At 44.4% G+C, this 18,435-nt stretch overlaps 4 protein-coding genes across 4 annotated transcripts; 3 read left to right on the top strand and 1 right to left on the bottom strand.

The window, feature by feature from the left end:
* Positions 1-2,738: 2,738 nt before the first annotated feature.
* On the top strand, positions 2,739-4,831 carry AOL_s00097g21 (uncharacterized protein; the record flags this gene model as incomplete). Its single annotated transcript, XM_011125854.1, has 7 exons — positions 2,739-3,007; positions 3,075-3,179; positions 3,252-3,273; positions 3,345-3,566; positions 3,635-4,157; positions 4,219-4,497; positions 4,581-4,831. The coding sequence occupies 7 exons, from the start codon at positions 2,739-2,741 to the stop codon at positions 4,829-4,831; spliced, it is 1,671 nt and encodes a 556-aa protein (XP_011124156.1).
* A 3,806-nt stretch (positions 4,832-8,637) lies between these two features.
* Positions 8,638-9,883, bottom strand: AOL_s00097g20 (uncharacterized protein; the record flags this gene model as incomplete). Its single annotated transcript, XM_011125853.1, has 3 exons — positions 8,638-8,827; positions 8,912-9,747; positions 9,827-9,883. The coding sequence occupies 3 exons, from the start codon at positions 9,881-9,883 to the stop codon at positions 8,638-8,640; spliced, it is 1,083 nt and encodes a 360-aa protein (XP_011124155.1).
* A 3,670-nt stretch (positions 9,884-13,553) lies between these two features.
* On the top strand, positions 13,554-15,024 carry AOL_s00097g19 (uncharacterized protein; the record flags this gene model as incomplete). The annotated part of the gene is made up of 2 exons (XM_011125852.1): positions 13,554-13,649; positions 13,747-15,024. The coding sequence occupies 2 exons, from the start codon at positions 13,554-13,556 to the stop codon at positions 15,022-15,024; spliced, it is 1,374 nt and encodes a 457-aa protein (XP_011124154.1).
* A 1,661-nt stretch (positions 15,025-16,685) lies between these two features.
* AOL_s00097g18 (uncharacterized protein) lies at positions 16,686-18,069 on the top strand (the record flags this gene model as incomplete). The annotated part of the gene is made up of 3 exons (XM_011125851.1): positions 16,686-17,351; positions 17,429-17,515; positions 17,590-18,069. The coding sequence occupies 3 exons, from the start codon at positions 16,686-16,688 to the stop codon at positions 18,067-18,069; spliced, it is 1,233 nt and encodes a 410-aa protein (XP_011124153.1).
* Between the last annotated feature and the right edge of the window lie 366 nt (positions 18,070-18,435).

The raw sequence follows: 18,435 nt of genomic DNA, 5'->3' as shown, positions 1-18,435 counted from the left end.
CTCGCTCTTTCGAGGGATGCTGGTGTCGGATAAAGACTGTATACAAATTCGAATCAGATTGTGGTCATGAGGACGGGTACTGTAATGCAGCGAAGGTAAGATCTGTGAGATGGCGGGGTGAGCGGTTCTGTTTATGGTGGTTCCGGTTCTGGTTCTGGCAATCCGGCCAAGGGCGTGCGCGGCGCTTCAAGTTTCGGACCGCCCAAACATGCACAAGGCTGCGGAGGGCCGGAGACTGGTTTTCTCATAGCAAGCAAGCTTGAGCAATCAGAAAAGGAAAGGAAGTTGGAAAGGAAGTTCGCGCGGGTTCACGCGGAGCCCGGAAAGCCTGAACCAACCACTTCGAGCATACCATTACGTTTATGTCGTCTGTTAGCGTGGTGGTGGTCAGCAGGCATGGTGCATTCGGCTTGTAGCCCTGTGGCTGGAGCCATTGTTAGTTGTGGCGGTGAAACTGCAGCAGGTGTGGCACTGACAACGCAGAATAATCCAACAGTTGAGGTTGTATTCAATTCATGTCGTCGAAATAAAGCTTGATCATGAGGGGAAATTTAAAAATTAAAAAAAAAAAATTAAAAAAGTGAGCGGCTGTTCGGTATCAGCAGCAAATTACCCTAATGCACATGTTAGGTCTCTATTCAAGTTTACTGTTCTGCTGTTGTGCCGAATTGAACCATACGTGTTTTTTTCGCCATTCAACACTACTGGCATTACATTGCAGTGCATTCATGTAATGCCTGGAGATCAACAAGATCCCAGTCGGTGACCCGTAGCACAACAGCACGATCGATCCCAGAGAATGCTCTTCTGTACTTGTCCTTGCATTTTCTGCAAGTCATTTAATTTCTCCGGAAGGCGAACCTTCCTATTACTGCGCTGGGGGCCCGTTTGTAATGCAGTTTGCCTGGCGTGATTCATGAATCCCGGATATCGATATCCCTAACTGATCAAGGTATAGACTACTCTACAAGGAATAAGGACCCTGCGACTTACAGCGCTAATGTTGAGCTAAACATCCTCTATTAAAGATATATGACCGCGGTAAGTTTGTAACCACATGGCTTCCTTGGCTGGTAATATATCAACCCCGTCATAAGCTCAAAACCAGGTAGAACTCCTTGTCCCTAGGCTTCCAGGGTCGGGGTCCCTGTAGCTCTATAGTCCCCAATGAGTCCATGGTTCCGTTTGAACTATCATGCTATATTTAATTACTTAGGCAAACAGTTAACTAGTTCCAATTCGGACTTCAGTCGGACTGTCGCTTTACTATTAGGCCGAGGAGCTAACTCCGGTACTTCTGTATCGTAAACAGTTATAATCATTGAACTACCCTATTATCGAAGAAATCTCTGTTCTATTGTCGTGCGTAGGCGTCTCAGACGATTCCTCTTTCTGTGGATTTTCCTTTCCATTCACTTAGGATACAGGCAATGACATTAACTGGACTCCAAAAAAAAGGTATTTAAAATTATTGCATCGTGCTTGAATGCAACAGATTCAACTCGACTTGGAAAACCTTTTTGGTGGTTACACAGTAGAATTTATAGACTAGAATGCATATGGTGTACTAAAACTTCTGCTCAATATAGTAAGCAAAAAAAGCTGCAATTTGTTCTCGCACGCACCTTCCCCCACGTGTGTACAAGTACCATGGATACACAAAAATGACAGCTGCGACCTTCCCGACACCCTACGCATATTTGACGCCATACCAACCTTTTCTAAAGTTTGGTGGTAGCAAGAAACGGCGGAAGAAGCCAAAGCTCCTGGCTAGTACTATAGTTTGGGAACTACTTAGGTGCTTGGGAAAAAAGCAAAAGTCAAGGTAGGCAAGAGATAGCTGTAACATTCGCTTTATGATTGCGATAGCATGTTTTCCATTATCCTGGCTATGGAAACTATCCGCCCGAAGCCGTAACGATCTCGTAAATCTCAGCAAGCTTTGATTTTGGGTCAGTGTTTTCCCTAAATCGACGTGGATATGATGTATTGTCGACTCTTCATCAAGGGCACGAAGCAGCCTTACCGCCCGTTATTTTTCTGTAAGGGGTGCGCACCATATTGATACATTCATTATCGAGAATGTGGCCACCCGCACGGGCCCGTTTTTGCCGTTGTGTCCCAGAGTCAGTTCCCATGCTTGCTCGGATGTTTCCTACTACTCTGATCAACTTGGGGCGGTCGGAATTAATAATTGTAATATTCCTGCTGGTTGAAGATTCAGTATCGATGGGGGAAGCTTGTACACAGCGTTTTTATGGTGGGTGCCATCGATCTAGAACACGAAGATTGTGTCATTCGGATGTTTGGGAACCCCTCTTCCCCTTCACATCTCATCCCGTTGCGTCAGAAGACACATGAAAACTATTATGGACCGTTTTGCAGTGAAGCCGAGCTTGACGATCATCTTGAGCGACCTCTGAGAACGTGAAAATCTCGTTTGCGAAGTTTGTTTGTCGGGGTCACTGAGGCTATAAAATCACCGGCGATCCAGAGTCGAATATCAAACCATTCCTCAAAATTATCATAAACACTTTTGACACACCTTACGATAAATTATTATCGCCACTTCATATAAAAAAGCTCTTTATAGTAGCATTCCATTACTACCACTGCTGTTGCGCCTATCCACGTAGTAGCATTCCATCACTACCACGGCTGTTGCGCCTCCTTCTTATTTTCAATTATCCCCTTTACTACTGTCTAATATCAATTACTTTCCCTCTTAAACAATTACGATGACTGCAGTATCATCAGAAGAGCCGAAGGAAGTAGTTTCAGATACTTCGCTGGCGAGTAGCTCGAAAGAAAATCTTCATGGTGGCTTGGAAACCTTTGAGGCCCCGGTAGTTGGCCATGGCATTCCAATTGTGGATTTCCAGAGTCTAGACCCGATTTTCGAGGCTAAGAGCCGTGCCATAAGCAATGCGATCCAGCACATAGGGTGGGGTCGCTACCAATGGAAACTGTTTCTGCTATCCGGCTTCGGTTGGTTTGTCGACAATATGTGAGTTCTATATCGTTCCTCTGGACGAATAGGATATGACTATAAAAAGACTGACTTTTGAGTAAAGGTTCATGGCAGCGGTATCTGCTACCCTTCCTACAATTCGTATCGAATTCAACCCCCCAAACAAGGGTGTATTCTTATGCCTTGGTCAACAGATGGGGCTGCTAGTGTGAGATATGCTCGATTCTATATATTATTCTAATTCTGTGAAGCTAAAACTAAGATCAATATTTTGCGTTAGTGGTGCTTTTGTATTCGGACTAGTAAGATACCTCTCTCAGAAACTATACTTTATTGTTGTCCCAGTTATTAACGTATAATTGGTACATATCAGGGATCCGATGCTATCGGCCGTACTCTATCATTCAACATGACCTTACTCCTCGCCGGTATTTTCGGGTTCGCTGTGGCCGGCGGGCCTAACTATATCGGTGTCGCATTTCTTATGGCTGTGGTTGGCCTCGGCGCTGGAGGTAATATGCCCATCAACTCCGCCCTTTTTCTTGAATTTTGTCCCCAAGAGCAACAGTGGGTTCTTGCGGTTTTATCCGTTTGGGTTAGTTTCTCGTCCCCGATAACTTGAACCACCCCTTGTGGCGATTATATGTTAATATTTTATCGTAGTGGTCTCTAAGTTCTGCATTCTTGGCTCTACTTGCATGGCCCTTCCTTATGAATTTCTCTTGCCCATTGGACACGGAGTGGGGGCAATGTCCCCGCTCAAAAAACATGGGCTGGAGATACTTGTACATCACCATTGCAACTTTCACTCTAACCCTTTGGATGGTCCGATTCTTTTTCTTTAAGCTACACGAGTCTCCGAAATACCTCCTAGCCCAAGGACGGGACGCAGAAGCCATCGCTGTTGTTGACGCAATTGCTAAACAAAACGGCAAGGAAAATATTTTATCAGTCCACCAGCTTGAGGAAATAGAAGCGAATGTTCGCCTTGTAAGGGGTTTGCCGCCGAAAGCGGAGATTGGAGAAGAAAAAGAGGCGCCCGAGAGGAAAGGAGCAATGGCTGAGACTGCGCAGATGTTTGTGAGGAGTTGCTCTGTCTTGAGTGGGAAGCAGATCAGGAGCCTCTTCGCTACAAAGAAGCTTGCTATCAGCACTTCTATGGTTATGTTGCTTTGGATGACACTTTGTAAGGTTTCTTCCGTTAGCAGGGTTGAGAAGCTTTAAGAAACTCTACTAACTCTCTATAGCGATCTCCTGGAATACTTACAATCTCTTCCTACCAGTCTTCATTGCCCAGCAGGGTATTGAGAACGGCAATCCATCTTTGAATACCACCTATAGAAACTATGCTCTGATTGGAATTTGTCAGATACCTGGTTCTTTCATTGGTGGATGGCTGATTGAGCAGAAGGCTCTAGGGCGTCGTGGGACTCTCGCCCTAGCATCCCTACTCTCCGGGGGCTTCTTGTTTGGATATACTCAAGCAAAATCACAGGATGTTAGCTTGGGCTTTCAGTGTGCATCAGGTAAGTTGTAAAATATCTCATCGCGCCTTGGGAGAAAATTAGTGAGCTTTGGTTGTTACTGATACGTACATATAATTATCTAGCTGTTATGCAGAATATAATTTGGGGAATTCTTTATACATACACACCGGAAATCTTTCCTTCGCCACAGAGAGGCACTGGAGTCGGACTTTGTAGTTGTCTTAGTAATCTAGCTTCATGCTTCGCTCCAGTGCTTGGATATTACTCTAACGTGGGAAAGACGACGATTTACGTTTGTGGCAGTCTTTTTGTCTTCGCGAGTGGCCTTGTTAGTGCCTTGCCGTACGAAAGTCGGGGAGTTGCCGCTTTGTAGGATGAAATGGTGGAATAACTTGGTATATGTGAGGTACTTTCTATCCAGCTTCCCAGAGATCATTATTTGATCCATTGGATGTTCTGAAATGAAGAGAATGGTTTATGTTGGAATGGTAGGTACTGTTAGCCTATCTTAACGGGTCTATGAACAATAGCAAAACAGGTTGAGAATGGTACCGAGACTACAAAGAGGTACTGAACTCATGAATTGTTTGGGTCCTGTTTTATTTTCTGAATCTTAACCATAGCACTCTCGCCCTTTATTGGTTAATTCATCAGAGGTGTCCGTCTTTGAAACATTTTCTTTGCCTTCCTTTCTTCTTTGTTATATCAGCACTGATGAGTGCTGTATTTCCTCAAATTTCTAAGATTTTGCATTGCGCATGCATGCATGCACTGCATTTTACCATGTTTCGACTTTTCTCTGAAATTTTCTTTTCATAACCTTGAACCAAAAAGTATTAAACTGTACTTAAACACGAAATGTGGTTGGCTGGCTGGTTTGTGTATCATCTACCCCTCGGTCTCTCCTGCTGCTGTTATATTACTACTACTGTGTATTTAAATATTTATTCCACAAAATTTTCTTTGATGACTTTTGCATTTTATTACTCCAAAGTTGTCCTTTGCCATTACATGTAAATGTGAATCTATTTTCCCATAATATATGACCCACTGCACAATCGCACAAAGCTGTGCACTGTGGCGGACACGACAAACTGGAAAAGCTAATATATTCCCAGGCAGGGCATGCCATTCATATATTGTTTCATGTTTTTATGTTGGCCTACATGCATCAGGCTTTATCAAGGTAACTCACCTGATGTCAAATTTGAGGCTACCTGACGTCTAGATCTTTGGCCTCGAAACCGGTCAGTGCTGCCTAGGCGCTGCAGTTAGGGCCATAATGTTGGAGTTTTGCATACAACACAGTATCCTCGAAGGTGGTTTCTTTGTTTGAATTGGAGTCGGCGCTGTAGAATGTTTCATTCGGCGAAAGCGAAGGAGACGTGGACGCGACTTGGAGGCGCGGTCATCGAAATGAGAGTTATCAACAGTATGTTTCCTAGTCTAAGGAAGTTTTCGGGCAAGATTTGATCTTTCGCACAGAATAATTCTACTCCCTCGATCCTAGTACGTATACTCTGAGTGAGGAATCAACGCATATCGACAGAATCGAGAACATCTACATGCATGCATGGCGTTCCGAATTTTCAAAGGACTTGGACAGATTAATCGACCTTCGGCTGCTGATATCCGTAGACGAACGCACCGTGTTACGAACCGCATTGGTCTCAAACCTTGGACCCTACCTATCCTTCTAACCGTTATCAAATCCTTGTGGTTGAGGGAACAACAATTTTTAGAAGGAGGTGAATCTGAAAACATTCCTCCTTTCCCTTCTTTTGATTCAACTCGCTCTCTGATTGATTCTGCATTTATTTCTACATATCCGTTTGGCTGTTCGCCCATTTTATATTTTGACCGGCTTTGGTCTCTTACCTTGACCTGGTTAGGGCTAGCTACAAATTTGGGCTTGAACTTGAACGACAAGGCTTCAAATATTACGATCCCTACTCCACAAGCTGAGATGAATAACTCTGCCATAGGGCCCGTAGTTATGATACTTACACTTCTAAATCAATACATCGATGCAATAACCCACGGTATCCTCGACATATTATACTCATTCACCTCCGCAATCCCACTTCTCAACACCGTCATTTGGCCCATCAGTCTTCTACTACGTCTCAGGATCCATCTTGCACCGCAAAAATCATTTTTTGGGGGGATACTTGCTCCGTTGAAGCTGGGTGGGTGTGAAAATGTCACTAGTGCTGTTGTTGCTGGAGCTGGGGCTTGGTGGTTGTATGGGAATTGTAGGCCGTTTAGGAGGGTGGTGATAAATATTAAAAAGAGGGGAAGAAGGGTTTTGGGGGCTTTGAAGAGGTTTGATCTGGCGGGCATCGTGAAGGCGGTGATTATGGATCCAGATGCTGTGGCGAAGAATAGTAATGGGTTTAGACGCTAAAGAGTCTCAGGGGCTCAGGACGGTTTGGTGGGTTGAAGTTACGTTATTTTAGGGCGCAAGCACAGCCGGAGTGGGAGGGGTTTCTAATTAATCACGAGGGTTCGAATAAAGCGGATTGAGAGGTACGAGACAAATCAATTGGGGATTCGTGATTATTGGCATACTGAGATATATGCACACGACACTTGAGTTTCTTTGGTACTGTTTCACAAAAGAAAACGAGCTTCAGTGAAGCTTTACTATCTAGAATTATACTTTTTCTTTCTTGTTTGTGGAGTAAACGTAACACTGCAGCTTGGGTTTAAATGATTTGTTTGGAAGAGCTTGTTGGAGACAGTCTCCTTTTCTCTCTCTCGATATTGTCTCGGAATCAGTTCTTGATTATGCTGTTGTATTTGGTTCAGAATCTCAAAATTGTGTAGTAGTATGAATTTAGTCTCCCGGATTCTGTACCCCTTCCGTGTCTTTTTTTAGTGGAATGTAAATCTTGAGTTAGCCTATGTATGCAGACGAAATGCGCACTCTGTTTGTACAACCTTAAGTGGCTGCTGCGTGCACGCTCTGTGGAACCATCTTCGCGGCTTTCCGAAAAAAAACCAGCTGTTTTTCTCACATATGCATATATGCATGCGAGTTGCCTCGATACTGTATGCATATATTATAATACTTATGACATAGTTCGTCATGCAACACTCGGGTATATGCTGACGAACTGAAAATGAGGAAGCGTTTAGTTATATCAGAAAAGAGTACAGAGGTGACCGGGGCAAGGTCCTGATTCAGTGGAAATGGTTGGTGGTATGGGTATGACTTTCCGCTAATCTAGTTCGCAGCTTTGACAGCGGTGATCGTAATGTATGTGTGTCCCTTTCGGAACGGACTTCAGCAGGATTCGCTCATAGTAGATTGAAAATAGGATATTTGGGATTTGTGGGCAAGGGTAGTTCAACTGAGGTGCATATGCATAGGTTTATGATCGCTCAGGAACCGCGCGACATTCATTGAAGCGCAAGAGATGTCGAGACAAGGGTCGGGATTGAGGCGAAGCGATGGTGATATCTGACATCATAGAAATGTTACGACATTGTATGGGGATGTATATTTGAATGCCTTATGACGTCTTATCTTCCCCTTTTTTAAGCCAGTCGCAGAGATATATAGGAACCAGCCCTTTGGGAAAGATGAAATGGCTATAGTTGTATCAACGGGTATTTGCGCATGGGTCTATCTTGAATGCGAGCGAGATGAAGCTAGCTGGATAGTTGAAACCCCAGAATTTCTAGCCCGCGGTAGAGGCGACGTATTCCTTTGATTTTCCAGCGCCGATAGTATCATGTTACCCGACGGAGCCAAGTCCCGTGAGGTCCGGGGTATTTGGATAGAAAAACCCCATAAATACAGGCGAAGATTACTAATCATGAGCCCGGATCCACGAAGTTCCGAAGATGTTGAAGGAGCTTCCTTTGGCGAGCGCTAACTTGAACCAAGGCTGAATTAAAGAATGCTTTTGGTAGTAGTTTGAGAAGTTTGACTGGCTACTGCGTTAAAAAATCATGGTTGATATGGTTAATAGACGCAGGCGCGCTAGTACATGGGAAATGTGGGTAAGGAAGATAAGAGATTGATCCAGTGTTGGATATGTCATTCTTTTGATTTCTATTGACAAAATTATTAGCGTGTCATGGTTTTGTGAGTATTTTACTTCATTTCCAGATGAGCCCAGCGTTCTTGAGAACTTAAAGCTATGAACCAGACTGGATGGCTGTTCATAGTTATCTGGTATATCGACCGGGGTCGAGGCTTTGGATATTAGCACTACTTATCCTTCCCTCACAAATGAGCTCTGTGAGAAGCTTTCCGGTCCCTGGAGCATTGCAAATACCCCAGCAGCTATGGCCGGCAGCTACTGCCACATTTCTCATCCCAGGAACCCAGCCTACTGACGGGCCGGGTCCAATTTCGCTATATGGAAGGTAACAACTGGGTATGGTAAGTCAGCCCCAACAGGAAGAAGCAAGGTCATAAAAATCGAATCGGTATCCTTACGCTTGCATAGCTGTAATTTCACCATACTCTAATATTTCGCTTACTACGCTGATGTTCTTCATGATCTGTCTGCACCTTCCTTCATCTACCTTCACATCTCTGGCGAATTTGGGTAAAGGAGCGTGCTTGTCCACGTCACCACAGGCGTATATTTCGTCCGTACGAGGGTAAATCTCTGGAGTAGCCAAGCTGCCATTTTTGAGTTTTATATTCGTGAATAACGCGTGTGGAGATACTGGGGTCTGTGTAGATATGGTGATACTGTGGGCCCTTTGGGTCGAAACGGGTATGTTTGGAAGAAGCCTTGATGTCCAGGGTCCTGCTGCCACTACTACGACGTCTGCTTCTATAATTTTCGTTTCTCGGATACCGTCGAATTCCACTTCTACCCCTTTAACCTTCTTGTCGTCGTAGAGGACAACTTTGGAGGCATGGCCCATTATGACTTCTAGATTCTTGGACTCTTTGACTATTGCCTCGCAAAACCGTCGAGGGTGAACTTGGGCTGTCGATTGGGTAGTTCCCAAGTTCCCGACCTTGCTGATAACCCCTTCACGCAACCAATCCGGAACACCAGCTACATGGCGACTGGGTGCTTTTCCTTCCGTGCAGCTAATTTCCAGAGTAGTGAGTTCTCGGTAGCCCCATCGTTCACGTCCATTGAATTGTTCGGCCAAAGATGCATGAAGTTGATAACTAAGCCGTGCGAGAGAAGCAGTATCGTTTCCGTGCCAGTCGAGAGCGAGAAGGCCGCCAGCCTTGCCTGATGCGCCAGAGGCGATCGAAGAAGCCTCGATCAACGTAACGGACGGATTGGATTCATGATGAGACAAGTACTAGGAGTCATGACAAAGGAGTCAATGGCGACTGGATAATTTCTTATAGGAATGAGTATATCTCCAGGTTCTTGCCTACATAGGCTGTCGAGACACCAACGATCCCGCCTCCGATAATCACGACCTTTTGGGGCATTGAAGTGAGATTTGCTGGGTACTATCGCAACTGGCTTTGCAGGCCTCGCAGACCTTGCAGACTTTGGCGATTTATTTTCGGGGCGAAGCGATGGCGATGGCCTGCTAAAGTTGGCGATGAGTAAGAAAGGTGAAGAATCTGCGTTATGCGAACGGACGTCATAAACTCTGTTCTGGCGAAGAAATTCCAAAGTGGATCTCCAAGGAACCCACCGAAGCGCGCTGCCGGACATCAATCGGTAGGCAGCCAGGCTGGACCTGGGCGCGGGAAATTATATCACCGACAACAGCAAAATATGCGCATCCGCTCCCGACATTGTTTACGGCTGCCATTCCTCTTTTTCTCTTTGTCTGGAAGTATATAATATATCAGGACGGGGCGTCGACGATTGACTAGTCGGTGAAGACATCTCGGACAATCGGCTGGGTAGAACAACGGCCAGCTCCGTCCCGCAAAATTCTGGTGGCAGCCAACCAATCAACGCAGATTTGGGATGTGGCGGTTCCGGAATTCCAAATGCATTGCTTCTCGCCTTGAACAAACTACTCTAAACAACATCCGCCAACGTTCCAACAGTCAACAATAAGGTGAGGCCAGCATTGGGCCTGGAAAATCTAACAGTGATGAGGGTTTAACAGAAAGTTGTCATCTTTAGGTTTTCGATCAGAAAGTTGGACTGGATGGATGTCAAGGAATGTGGCCTTTGACGCTGGATTACATGTCCAGATTACATAACGGCGAGCCGAATCGGCCTCAATACCTCGGGCCGACCACATTGGTATCTGATAAAGCTGCACCTGCTCCATATATGTTGCTGGTGAAATCCGATTGCAAAGATCTTACGAATGTAAAATTCTCGTATTCGATGACTCCCTGCGCTCTCGCACATGCACATGAGCATAATGCTATGAAGTGAAATATAATATCCGACAAAATCGCGCGCATTATCGCGGCACAGTATTGTCGTGCAGAAGCACCTATATCTGCCATACGCCAAGGCTTATGTCCAAAAGCGAAGCTGGCGGGTCAACATGCCTGAATTATCACTGCTTGCAAAGGTTTTGTGCAGTGCCTTCAATGTTTGGAAACATTGTTTGCTTCTGAAAGACTTTTCTTTCTTACTGCTGCACAACGAGCTTGCGTGGATGTCAGCCGCCCATGCTACCACCCAAATACTACATGTAATACATCATTCCAGTTACACCTTAGTTGCAAAGTTGAGGCAGGGGCATGCCCAGACGTCAAGCCTTTGAGCCTAGTCTACCAAGCACTAACTAACAGCAATTCAACCAACATTCGAGAACCCAGTTTATCCTCTCGAATACGAATGGCTGCGGACTTGTGTTATAGACTCAACTTCCTTTTCCGTTCCGATCTTCTGAGAGAAGGATCTGTCATCATGGCACCAGCAATAACCCGGGTTGTGGTTGGATTACGCGAGGCGTTGTTTATAATTAGGAAACTCCAGTCTCTAACTACATCTTAGGAGATCTTTTTGGAGTAGATGCACATCTTGAGAATGCCTTGAGCCTTTGTGCTAGAAACTCTGTCGTTTCTAAATGTTTTAAATTTAGGTTCCGGTTTGCGAGGAAGGCTGGTTGGAGGTACCTTCCTCTGCTCCGTGATTCAGAACGATTTTCCTGTTGCCTTCGAAAGGGTTCTTTCCTCTCCGCTAAAGCCCCCTACATCTGTTCTAGATCATTTTCCCCCTTTCGACCTTTTTTCCCTTATTCAGGCTTTATCTTATGTGGAATTTCTTGTCCCGTGGAGCCTTTTCATGTTTTCATGAAAACGTCGAAAATATCCAGGGCTGAACTGAGGCCAATATCATTTATTGACATTGGCAGGATCTCTTGGCAGTTAGTAGCAACTCCTGCTAAGCCTACCAAAATACGGACCCAACACACGCGGCGGCAAGAAATGATGTTGGCGAAAAGCAGCAGCTTTGTTCGTGAGATCATTTTCTAGCATGGTAGGGTGACTAAGGGGGCAAGGGTTTTCAAATACCTTGTGCGGAACCCTTTGATATAGGCAAGGATTACGCATCTATAACGCCTCGAAGGTAGAAAGGTTTTTCCTTTTCTCCCACATAACCAGGACTAGAAATAGAGTGGTACATACAATGGGTGCTATGAAACTCGGCTGTTTCTTCTGTTAGTCAATGTACGTGCCAGATGACTTCGAGGAAGAGGCTGTGATTGTTTGCAATTTAGGGTAGACTAGACCAGATGAGACTTACGTACACCTGAACTACTGTACATGCTGCATGGTGGCCGTTGGATGTTGGATGTTACACATATGAATCGAGCTCCCTTACAACCCTAGCGAATTAGCCTTGATCCATTAAATGGGATTAAAGAATATGGATTGCCTTAAATATATTGTTCCCGCTTACTTTTTGTCTGATGGGTTAATTTCTTGTTTTTTGGGTCCGATTTAGTGTTTTTCCTTTCATTTCGACTTCCATTTTATGATCCATATCCCTTTTGTTTCAATCGGTACCGAGATATTCCCTATTGTCTTGAAGTTTCAAAACATCGATATCCGATAAATTTCTTAGATTCTCGAACTTGATTACAAGAGGAGGAGCTACTGGGCAGCTTGGTATCGACGTCGTGGCTGTTTTATCTTATTATTTTCTCAGAAGCCGGTCATGGTTTACTCGCGCCAATGCGTTTTTCAGATGTATGAGCGAATCTCTCCGGTCAATTTCGCCGATGCGAGCATTGTGTATATATACATATGCAATTAGATAATAACGTATGGCTAACAGGAACCATCTCTGTTCTAGATTTCGTTATGGCGTTATCCTTTCGCAGGTAGTTGGGATAGAAATTCTATTTGATCAAGATATACGTATGTTGCTTTCCCTATACAGCCTCTTCAGCGCGGGTGAATTACCAAAGATTTACTAATTTTTGAGCTTGATAGTATATCGTAAGTGATATCTTACAACAATTTAGCAATGTCATTCGTCGATATCGATTGAACGCCTCTGGGATCCTTAGAAAACTTAGCATTTAACAATCTTTTCTCTCTTTAGCGTTGTCTCTATTATGGATTCAAAATTTTATTACTCTCTTTACAACACTCCTCACCTATTTGACAATAAAATCGATACGTACAAATAATTCTTCTCGATCTACTTCGAATTCCGCCACAGCACTTTCGCAATGTGATAAAATATCAAGAGTTGTCACCAGTGTCCTGGAAGTTATCACGGAAATTTGCGTTGTTCAAGCCCTTTTCCAATCGCGCAGCATAACGTTGCCGATGCTTTTTTATGTAAGTTCCGAATTGCGAATCCGTCGATAAATAAAGCCTTGGACCATGAAAATGCTGGGATCTTGTCCACATTGATTCCAAAGCACCTTGCTGACCTAAATTTCCGAATATTCGAATAGTACCTCGCCGAGGCTTTCATTCATGTGCTTCAACTGGCCTATCTACGTTTTCGACCAACCTCAGTACGCGGTGCTGTATATATTTGTCTCACACTACTCCTTCTCACCAGCCCTTCCATTATCTTAATAATTTTGGCAGAAAGGAAGTTGAATCCTTTGGCATTGGTGTTTTTGCTGATTGGCGCCGCAACTCATATTGCAAAATCGTCGATAATTTTTTACCAAGGATATGCTCCTAAGAAGGCAGCTAAAACGAGAATCCTACAATGGCCTCTATGGATAACACTCGTCCTTTCATTGGTTACAACTTCGGTGTTTATTCTATGCGGTTTAGAGGGATTGATTCTGTCATCTCGAGGCGGGTTAGATAAGCTTAGAGCAGATTTACACCCCATCTTTTTGATTCCTAGCATCATCTTAGGCATTTTGAATGCCCTGGAATATTCTGAATCTAATCAGAAGAAGGGCAGCAATGCGGGAGATTTTAAATCTACGGACTCGCAAGCAGACTACGCAACCTCAAGAGGCGCAATGGATGCTGTCGCGATGTTCGTTTGCACATTCCTTCTTTTTTTGCAGACACCGACATGGGTCCAATTGATCTCCTATGGTAGTATCGCTATTGCGAGTACACTCGCCGTATTCAAACTTTGCAGTACTATCAATATCAAAGCCGATCTACCACAAGTGGAGATTACGGAGGACGACAATCACGAACTCGAAGATTATAGTGCGACGAGGAAGCTACTGGATAATGAGGAAATCAGCATTAGGAGGAAGAAATCGCGCCTGCAAGGGAGCTACTACAGCTTTACATTGAAGCTGTGGATTCTATTTGCCAGCCTACTCGGGACAAAGTTACTGTTGGAACGGCCTTCGCATAATACACAGATCGACCAAATAACCGCCAACATCCATTCCGATACGGCCCTTCCTAAAAACGCGAGTATGGACATTGTTGTCAGTTACTTTAAGGAAAATGTCAACGGTGTCGAAAAGTTACTTCAGGAACTTAGAGAAATCGAACAGCTTCGAGTCCTGGAACCTAATGTCATCATCTACACCAAGAACAATGAAAGCGATGTACAAGAATTACAAAGACGCTTTGCAGCTCACGAGGTCAGAATACTACCAAACGAAGGTAGAGAAGGAGGAACCTATCTGCGCCACATCATAGATCGATACGACACTCTCGCAACTCACACACTTTTCATCCAAGCCGAACCACATTCTAAGTCCCGGCTAATTAGTCGTATCAAGCTTTATTTCGACCCATCCCGGACTGGCATGCTAGACCTCGGTTATCGGGAGCTCAGGGGGTGTAAGTGTCTAGATTGTCGAGACGAATACAGTTGGAGGGATGTTACGGGGCTCGTTCCGGACCTTATGGCGCAAGCACATCATATCAAGTGTGATGAGAACACGCAAGTGGCCACATCATACAAAGGGCAATTCATAGTTTCTTCTAAGAGGATTCGGGCAGCCAAGAAAGCGCTCTATGAGAATCTCAACGAAAAGCTTGTTGGGGAGAATAGAGTGGTAATCGGTAACCCACTGGAAGATAGGATAGACGCACCCTTTTTTGGGTATAGTCTTGAGAGGAGTTGGGCCGTTCTTTTCCAATGCGCTGATTTAACAGCAATGAGGGATATGTGTCCCGGTCTCACCCTACTACCGAAGGGATTTGGAGATTTTCAGAAGGCACAGCCAGAAGATTGTGGATGTTTAGATATCTGAGTCATGTCTTTACTTGCATGCGTGTCCCTTTCGCAAGTTCGGCTGGGCGTGCAGATTGCAAATTGCTTTTAATTTATAAACAGAGATACCTTATATGCATATGCATCGGCTAGATTATGGGAACGGGGTTTCAGGAGTTTTTGTTTATTTTTATTTTACGGTTTTTTAGTCATTTCTTCTCCGTTTTGGGTTTTATTCTGTTAATTACTTGGTTATCGGGGCTTACGTATATACACCCGCTTATATAATTGGTTCCTGACTCGGGGTCCGATTTAAGTCTATTTAAACTTTTTGATTCACATATTCTTTAATTTTCGCACGGGACCGATGAGAGCCCCAGTCGTCTCCAGGCTTTGTAAGAATAGCTTAATCTCGATTGACTACTCATTAGGACCCACTTTTATGCCTCGGCCCATGTTTCTGGTCTTGGGTAAGTGCTTATGTCAACATCGAGATGACGAGGCTCCTCGGGTTTCCCCCATATTATGTACTGTACAAATTTCCGTACAGAGGAGTTCGAGGTTACATTGGTGGCTTGCCAAGGTGCTGTGATTTGAAGATGTCGTTGATATTCTCTGCGAGTATTTATTTATTTAATTGTTTACCTACCTATATACCTTTCCGCCTTCCTGGGTGGGAGAGTCTTGGATATCATGCGATGGATCATGATATTAGGGGCTATTTAGTTAGGTATCATGGTATGATCTGCGCACGTATATGGTACCGTACCTAGCTTCGCCGCTTTAATATATTTTGGTTTAGTTCTATCCGCCAGATTGCTAGAGACTGCACTTTTGGGATGACTTGGTGTACAGGAGATTTTTTTCTCGTATTAGCTTACGTAGACAGATGTCGGCTACCGCTCCACTTTGAAATTGACTAATGGATGACCCTTGTAGGCATGTGAGTGGGTCGAGGGCCTTGCATGATATGCTAAACAACGCAGATTTTGCAACAGTTTTGATAAGCTGGGTGACTATCAGTTACAATTATATTAGGGGAAGTTTTGTCACCTGAGAAGAGGTATCAGTGCTGCGAAGTTGATTGTATGCACGTTTATCTTCGCGCGATTCAAGTCCATGAGCGGGCGTCGATGCATCTGCAGCCGATTAATTGTAAGTCTTACACTATACTAGGCACTTATGTATTCATCCATGTGGGAACCGGCCCAAGCTATTGATAGTGTCTAGGTAATAGTAGACTTGGTTCCGTTTCCGGTTGCATCGATGTGAAAGCGATTTCTCAGCCTTCAAGCTTCATTCAGGCAGCAGCTGATTGTGCGGATAATTGAATAGCCTATTTTATTGTCACACAAGTGTTCTCAACACATGATCTTCCAAAATGTAACACACGACTTTTTTGTTGCACTAACTGAAGGATCATGGCCGGGGGTTGCTCAGCCTCAACAATTCCATTCTCCGTTCCGACATTTGGGATATGGAGTCTCCCTAACCTGATTTACATGGAGTGAATATCCTCACGACCGCATTGTCATCGCAAGGCTTCCCCGCTTCCCGACAAGCCCAAGATCTAGGCGTTTTGGGTGAATAGAAATTTGGAGTCACCGCCCTTTCAAAAGCAAGGGCCGGTCGCCGACTTGCCCGTATTACACGCATTGCATTTTAACTTCACATATTCGCCAAGATCCACACTTCAAAATCATGACTATCGAACCAACGATACGTGTTCTTACTGCTCTATCAATTTTCCCTCTCCAAGCCACCCGGTTCATCTTCAAACCTTCGTCGATACGGGAAAAGCAGTATCTTGCCCTCTTGGCTGTCCAAATTGCGATTGTGTACAACCTGAGGTCAGATGAGCCAGATCCGGCATTTCTATGCGGATTCCTAACAACTTTGATGACGTTGAGATTATTGCCGACGTTGATATGGGAGAACTCACCTGATACTACGGACCGTAGAGATACTGATCCGGATGGCTGGCATGTTATGGAGCAATCTAGTGTGAAGAAGTTCTTTTGGGGCTTTTCTTGGATTACAACTTTGAGAGGAATACCATGGAACTGGAGAGTAAGGAATATACCTCCGCAGCCCTCATATGCTTCTCGTTGGGAATACCTTCTTAAAAATGTTCCCGTGGTTTTCGTGTATGGTTGTGTTTTGGATGTTTTGTGGAAGATGAGGGCTTTATTCGAATTTACGAAATACCATGGGAGTCTCGAGGGATATGGAAGCTCTGCTAGTCGGGGAGTGGGGGAGATGGCTTTGAATAGTATATTTGCGATGGTGTCGATGTATGTGACTACAGTGTTCAATTATCAGATGATGGCAGTGGCCGCGGTTCTTATTGGGATCAGTAGGCCGGAGGTGAGTTTTTCATTTGAATCAATCGTTATGTAAAAAGTTTGGACTAACTAATCGTTAATTATTTGCTTATTTCGTAGGATTGGCCGCCGGTTTTAGGTCCAGTCCAAGAGGCTTATAGTCTGCGAAGGTTCTGGGCTAAGACATGGCACCAATTGTTCAGAAATGTAAGGCAATTTTGTCCATACTCTGGAAGATCCCATTCAATCTTTTCAGACCGAACAATTAATTAATTTAATAGATCTTCGAAAAATACGGGCTAGGTTTGGTTGATCTACTTGGCTTAGAGCCCCGGAGCGTAAAGGCGCATAATATAACACGTTTCCTCGCATTTTTCATTTCAGGGCTGATTCATGCAATACCAATCTCTGGTATGCCTTTTCCTCGAGGCCTTCCAAAGGATAAAAATACACCCTATCGAGGGAGTGACCAGATGGTATTTTTCGTTCTCCATGCGATTTTATGCTTTGTGGAAGAGCAGTTTTCGATATTTTACCGGACCTTGAGGGGGGACGGTCCGTCGAGAAACTTTGAGCGTGTTTTAGGGTATGTTTGGGTGGCTACTTGTTTGATTTTTACAACGAGATATCTGTTTGATGAGATGGAGTTGAGCGGGATTAATGATAAGAAAGAAGTGGTTCCCTGGAGTTCTGTGACGATTTTGGAGGCGCTGCTGGGGAGGAAGTTGTTCGGCGATGGTGAAGCGCTTGATAAGGAATGAGGTAGATGGTATGCATGCATACGTGCTATCTCTCTCGTCTTTCTCGAGCTTATTTGCTCGTTCCCGTTCGTTGATAACGTGGGACCGCGTTTTGTAGATAGGTAACATGGTTTTTTCTAGCTCAAACCATTCTAATTTCCACTCACATCTTGTATCCATATCGGCTCAATCCCACTTGCCATATACCATGAAGTCCTTGAATTTAAAGGTAACGGTAGGGTAAATAAAGGAGGCCACTTGTTATTCTTGCTCTTATTGTTCCTGCGACCATTCGAGGCCTCCTCAACTCGTAATTTCAGAGAAAGAATTTACCGACGACCTTTGACTTGCACAGAGAAAACGTGTCGTCCATCCTTCGAGAGATCA

The sequence above is a fragment of the Orbilia oligospora genome, assembly GCF_000225545.1.
Source record: "Orbilia oligospora ATCC 24927 unplaced genomic scaffold scaffold00097, whole genome shotgun sequence".
In the NCBI taxonomy this organism is placed as follows: Eukaryota; Fungi; Ascomycota; class Orbiliomycetes; order Orbiliales; family Orbiliaceae; genus Orbilia; species Orbilia oligospora.
This window is presented reverse-complemented; position numbering and strand designations above follow the sequence as displayed.